At 33.2% G+C, this 6,966-nt stretch overlaps 1 protein-coding gene across 1 annotated transcript in view; it reads left to right on the top strand.

The window, feature by feature from the left end:
- LOC107842653 (ABC transporter B family member 25, mitochondrial) overlaps nucleotides 1–6,966 on the top strand; it is a 71,656-nt gene that overhangs the window by 40,603 nt on the left and 24,087 nt on the right. The window contains exons 8-9 of the mRNA XM_047396917.1: nucleotides 2,023–2,108; nucleotides 6,385–6,473. Of these exons, the coding sequence (XP_047252873.1) occupies nucleotides 2,023–2,108; nucleotides 6,385–6,473 (175 nt within the window). The remainder of the gene's footprint in view (nucleotides 1–2,022; nucleotides 2,109–6,384; nucleotides 6,474–6,966) is intronic.

The following is a 6,966-nucleotide window of genomic DNA, read 5'->3' on the forward strand; positions in this document are numbered from 1 at the left end:
TATTTTCCTAGAAAATGTTTTTTACCATGAAAACATTTTCCTTGATACTGAACATGCCCAAAGCTGGCTCTTTTATGGAATAATGGCCTCTTTCAGTCTCATCTGTGTGGTACTAAGCATTATCTTCTCTTTATTTAGTCCACTCTTGCTGTGATACATCCCGTCTCTCAGGTGTAGACCCACCTTGACACAAGGTGTCTTACCTACTACTGCTTCGTCGGGAAAAAATATTAGATATACTTATAAGAACTTGTTAAAAAAAACAAAATAAAGGATATAATTGACATCAGTGACACTTCTTGACAGCCGTTAGCCAGTTGGTTCACTGGTAAAGAACCAGTATTTCCTCTGAGAGGTCATGGGTTATTCCCAGTGAGGTGTGATTTTTTTAAATTATTTTGAAGCTTATTCACTCTCTTAAATTTGTTAGATTTTCACGTTAAGTTTTCTTACTTTTTTTCTTCTTTTTATTTAGAAAAAACTTGGAAGTATTTATTGTTTTCTTGTTTATTGAATTTTTTGAAAGTACTTAGGATTTATAAATTAAACTTGTTTGTATTTTAGTGGAAGAGATATTTTTAAAAAGTATCTTCCAAACTTTTAAAATCAAATTTAACATCTTAACATTTGTCTAGCTTGAAAGAAAGGACGAATAAGTTTAAAAAAAGTCGATCTTTGGAAGAGTTTTATTTAAATTCTTCAAATGTTGATATTGAAAAAGTTTAGCGTTTCAAATATTATTCAAACTATGAGGTAGTAGTAACATCATATCTTCAAAAAGGTATTTGTCAACCTCGAATCACTTTTCTTTTTCAAAGTATAATTTTTATGGTTGTCGCATCATACGTTCTAATCCTCAAAGGTTTGTTGAGTATTATAGGTTGACGTATAATGTAACAAAATGTGCAACTTTTTCATATAACACCGTCATCGCAACAATTTGCTCTTTTATTTACTTATTTAAGGCGACACCACTAATGAAAAATTCTGGGTACGCCATTGCCTTCTCTCTCTCTTGTCTTTCTTTGCTGACATATAATATTCCTCTCAAACTTAAGTAGCTGGAAATGTTGAAAGCGCATGGTCTCTTGAGGCCTAATCTAATTTCCTTACATCTTATGCTCTCTTTTTGAATTAAATGGAAGTTGTTGTAAAATAAAGTTTCTTCCCCAAATTGAATTAAGTTGCACAACTACTGATCGAAGTGATAAAATGATGTCGTATTTTGAGAGGATTATTATGTTGTGAATCATTTGATGTGCCCGCTTGCGATGTATTCTGCTTATTTTCAGCTTTTCTTGGAAGCAATGGGTGGTCAACGGTAAACTAATTCCCTTCTTTTGCGTTGTCCATTATCCTGTTCAGTATTCTTTTTGATAAATCAAGCGAAATTTCATTAATGTGCACCAATATGATGTCACGGTACAAGTATTAAACGTTTAGTTTCCAAACATCTAGCCACATATCTCTATATCCCTTGCAGCGTGTATTAACACACCTTGATTATACAGAAATGGTGACTTGGCTACAAAAACATTTGCTCAACCTGCCGTGGCATGTCCTCGCAAAATTGAATTATCATTATTCATGGCATAAGCAAAGAATGACCACCAGAAATACGTCAGACACTGTTTGAGCAACCATTTTTTCTGATCTCGAATTAATTTTATGTATATGATGGTGATACATTACGTGCATGTTTTGGGACATTCCGTTGTAAAAGAACAAGAGATAGAATCAGAGAGTAGTATAGCTTTTCGAAAGAGTAGACGTATTCAAAATTTGTAGTTTTGGTGTAAGGGGAACATATGAGAGAAATTAGATCAGTTTGTGGATTTCATAGGTGTTTTGGTTCTGTTACTGTTACAGCTTTGCTGTAACCAGTGTTTCTTTGAGTACCTCCTTGGTGCTCCTTTAATGAAGTTTATTTACCTTATTTAAAAAATAGCCTTATGTGCATATTCTATATGTCTTGTGCATATATATAAATGTTATAAGCAGATCTCTGACTAACATACACAGGAAAGAGCTCAAATCAGAGATGAAGTTGATGTGAAATCTCTCAAGTTAAGTGGGGGTAGCATTCAATTTGAGAATGTTCACTTCAGGTGCATATCAAATCGTTGTTTTTTTTGATATTTTCTGAATCAATTATGCTGTATTAGAATAGTTTAGTTTCCTTAAAGCGCTTATTCTATGTATGTATAGATAGGTAGACCTGCATTAGCAAACATTCTGGGTTTGTGATAGATGTACATTATCAATCATTTTGGTTGGCGATCTATGATGTATGTTGACAAGGTATAATCCCTTAAAATTTTTTTATATTTAATCCCAATCAGTGTTAGACAGTTGACTTAGTTGAAATATGAGTAGTTTCATCAATTTAGACGGTAAAAATACTATCACATGGTGCTTTGAGCATTCTTTCTTTTTGATCACTGCAATTTGTAATTGAGGTTACTTGTGATTGGATTTGTTCTTAGTCATCATATTTATGATATAGTTCGTGTAACGCCCCGATTTTTTATAACCGGAATGCTACACGGTGCTTATGATCCCGAAGGACCACAGGCTAACCCTTTTCTGGTACCTGTACTGAGCACTGCATAATATAATGTATACATGCGGAAAACTGGCGGAAACTTGCGGTAAGTTTCAAAAACTTAACATACAACTGAATAATGTCTATCAATATCAAAATTAAAACAACTGTCTGTATAACTAGTTTGAAACACTCTGTAGTCTGAAAGCCTCTAAACTGTCTGAATAAGGAGTTGATAAGGAGTTGATAGGACATGTCCCCAACTAACTCCAACTACTGAAATAAACTAAATCTAATGTAATATTGAAATAAGAAGCATCCTCGAATGATGAGGACTCACTGCTACGTTGCTGATTGAGTCTGGACTGCTAAGGGTGCTCTGGATTTCGCACTTCTGAACCTATGGTATAAGACACCATAGCGCAAGAGAAAAGTATGCGTCAGTACTTTGAATGTACTGGTATGCTAGATGAGGTAAGGCTAAATGCAAGGGCTTAGATTGGAAGAGGATCTTATTTGTGTTGATGGATCTTAGGGATGCATAGATTTCCTATTACTGTAAATAAGTGAAGGTTTAGATACTGCAAAAGTATGTTTGTATTCATTGAATTGTGCAGTATTTATAAGAGAATAAGTAAGAATAAACTAATCAATCCATGGTTCTTGTGAGATTCTTGAATCAAGAGATTTCCTCTAATCTATTTTCTAGAACAACTAATATATTTTCCTAAGATACATGCTATTCCATATTCACAGGAGATGATTACAATCAAATCTGCTAGTTGATTTGTGGTGCAGATTTCAATCAAATCTGCTAGTCATTGTGGAACATATTATGCCTAAATCTGCTAGCTCATTCGGCACTCCCCTCAAGTTGGCATATAAATATCGAACATGCCTAACTTACTAAAAAAACTCAAAGGTAGTTTTGAATAGGCCGTTTGTGAAATATTTGCTACTTGTTCAGTTGTTGGAATGAAAGGGATGCACACACTTACATCTTCAATTTTCTCTTTAATGAAGTGTCTGTCCACTACAACATACTTTGTTATGTCATGTTGAACTGGATGGCAGCCTTAGTGTCACATTACAACTTCATTGGCAAACTCATAGGTCATCTTAGTTCTTTCAAAAATCTCTTGAGCCTCAAGATTTTACAAATTCCATGGCACATTCCATGTGCCATGGATCGACACTCAGCCTCAGCACTACTTCGAGCCACCACGTTCTGCTTCGTACTCCTCCATGTCACTAAATTTCCCCAAACAAATGTACAATATCCGGACGTAGAACTTCTATCAATAGATGAACCAGCCCAGTCCACGACTTATAAGCTTAAACACTTCTATGCTCATTCTTTTTGAAGAACAACCCTTTTCCACGAGAACTCTTTAGATAGGATTTGATACACAATTTCTTGGTGTTCTTTTCGTGGAGAATGGATGAACAGACTAGTTCGTGGAGAATGGATGAACGGACTAGCTACACTCACAACAAAGGCAATATCAGGCCTTAGTATGTGACAAGTAAATCAATAGTGTTTGGAGGGATGAATAGTGTTTCTCCAAATTTGGAGATGCAATATTCATCCCCTCTACTTTAGTTTTTATTATTTTATAATTATTTATATTATATAATATTTTTAATTTAACATATTATAAATTATATAAGACCATTAATTAAGTTCCTAATATTCGTAATTATTTTCTAATGTTATATTTTTATTATGTTTAATTTAAATCTTATTAAATTAATTTCCGTATATAATTAATTTAAGTCTTATTCAATTAATTTTCATGTATAATATTTTCATTTGAGATATATACAGAAATAAGAAGATATTATCTTAGTTCTATTTAGTGCTCTATAGAAGTGCGACTGAAGCACTCAGGTAGTGGTTGTCATGTGTGCTTCCTCACAGGGGTATTTTCGACATTCAATTATTTGTGTGCTTTAAAAGAGATTGTAACTTGCTGCTTTCTTGATGTACCATATTTTAAGTAGACAAGAAGACCTCCCAACAATTACTTAATGACCCTTCTCATTTATATTTGTACTGAGGCTTCTTTTAATTTATTTATACTTGTAATAATAGAATACTTCCTTCATTTAATTTTATTTGGTCCTATTACTAAAAATAGTTGTTTCAATTCACTTGCCTAATTTGTGAAATTTTAACAACTTAAAATATGTAAAAACTATCTAACATATTTGATACACTTTCTCAAGTATTCTACCAATGGTATAAATTAGGATACAAAGAGTAACATATAGTTTCTGAAAATTATGTAAAATTACTATAAATCACTATTTAACAACTTAAAATATTTAAAAATTATACAAAAATTTTTGTTGACTTTTCAAATTTCATCTGCGCCACATACATCGGGATAAAAAAAGTAACATACATTGGGCGCATGCTGACACGAGTTCCAATATCTAGTATAATTTATAGTTATATGATAAATATGATTTAATATCTTAATAGAACTAACTTATTAATAAAGATATATTTTTTTAAGTTAGTTCTATTATAATTTATAGTTGTTCAATAAATATGGCCATCACAAAAATTAAAAGTGCATATGTACAACAAGCCAGTGTATACCACATAGTGGGGTCTGGGAAGCTAAAAAAAAAGTGCACATGTAAAACGAGTAATTAAATTAGTACATGAACACCTGATACAGGATGAAATTGTAAAAAATACATTACATAACATACTTTTAACAATTACTACAATAATTTAGTAATCTGGTAGGTCCTTCCTTTCCAAATCCACCAATATTAGAAAAAATTAGTGTCCAATATCTATTATAATTTCTAGTTGTATGATAAATATGATTTAATATCTTAATAAAACTAACTTATTAATAAACATATTTTTATTTAAGTTAGTTCTATTATAATTTATAGTTGTTCAATAAATATGACCATCACAAAAATTAAAAGTGCATATGTACAACAACCCAGTGTATTCCCATGAGATTATGGTGGGATATGATTCAGAGTTTCTTGGGTTATGCCAAAATCTTTGAAAGATTTAATGTTTTGTTGGAGAAGCGGGAATAGAATGAGAAGGCGTAAGGCATGGAATATGGTCCCTCTTGTGTTGATGTGGGTTCTTTGGAATGAGAAATAGGAGAGCTTTTGAGGGGATAGAGTCTAGTTTTTCTAACTTAGCTCGGACTCTCCAAAAATGTTGCCGCACCCGTGTCGGATCGTTCAAAAATACACTATTTTTGGAGGATCCGACACACACCCATAGACATATTTGAAGAGTTCGAGCAACTTAGTTCTCAAGTAAGGAATAGCTTCCGGTCTCTTATTTTCTTTTGGTGCACCCATAAAACCCCTAGTTGTATAGAAGAATGGGTGGCCTTGGTAGAGAATCAGATTTTGTAGGTTCTTTACCTTTTTCTCCTTTTCTTTGTATATGGCCGTCTTGGCCTTTTTTATGAATGAAATACACTTACCTTATTAAAAAAAAAGTACTCTCTGATGTCAGGGCTTTTGAACTTTTTATTTCTTTTGTCACATTTTCATCCAAATGTAGAGTAGATGTTACGATCTCGTTTACAAGTCTTTCTGGCTAGCTATGCTATTCTGACATACATAATGCTTTTGAAGTACTTTGGAGGTAGGAGCTTTCCAAATCACTTCAGGTTCTGCAGCTTTTGTTGGTCTGTTGATGACTCAGCTGCTGCCCTTCGTTTAAATATTGCAGCTCATCATGATGTATAATTGTTTAAGTGGATACGCTTGCTTGTTTTCTCTACTGTTCCACCTAATGGACTAGTGAATATGCTTGCTGATGCTTGTTCTTTCCATTTTCATAGTTATTTGACAGAAAGAAAGATTCTAGACGGGATCTCTTTCATTGTCCCAGCTGGAAAAAGTGTAGCTATCGTAGGAACGAGTGGCAGTGGTATGGTTTCAGTCATTGCTCCTTAATTCTGTTTCAACTTTTCAGTCTTAATATTTCTATTTACTTCGAATTTAATTGCTCTATAATCTAGCAGCTGTCCCATTTAGTCCTGATTATACTGCATGTTCAAATCATCCTAGTTAACTAATCTAACCGGCATCAGTGAGTAGTGCTTATCCAAGTAGTATAAATAAGGATGGCGGCACTTAAAGGAACCAATCTGTGGCATAGGTTACTTTTATTGCCGAAGACTCTAGGATGCATAAATGAGTGATAAATTTTGAAGTTGGATGACTAGAGACGCTCCTATAAGTTTTTAATGATAAATCCTCTCTCTTGATCAAATTGTATATGTGTACGTACTTGTTGAAGTTTGGTCAGTATCATTATATGGTGTAGGACTTCTGCTGCAACCAACTGTAGATGTTATTCTTGTTTTTCCTTTTGTCTTCGTTAGTTTTGTGGAAACATCATTCTTTCAATCAAAATATGG

Source organism: Capsicum annuum, chromosome 9 (genome assembly GCF_002878395.1).
Source record: "Capsicum annuum cultivar UCD-10X-F1 chromosome 9, UCD10Xv1.1, whole genome shotgun sequence".
Classification (NCBI taxonomy): Eukaryota; Viridiplantae; Streptophyta; class Magnoliopsida; order Solanales; family Solanaceae; genus Capsicum; species Capsicum annuum.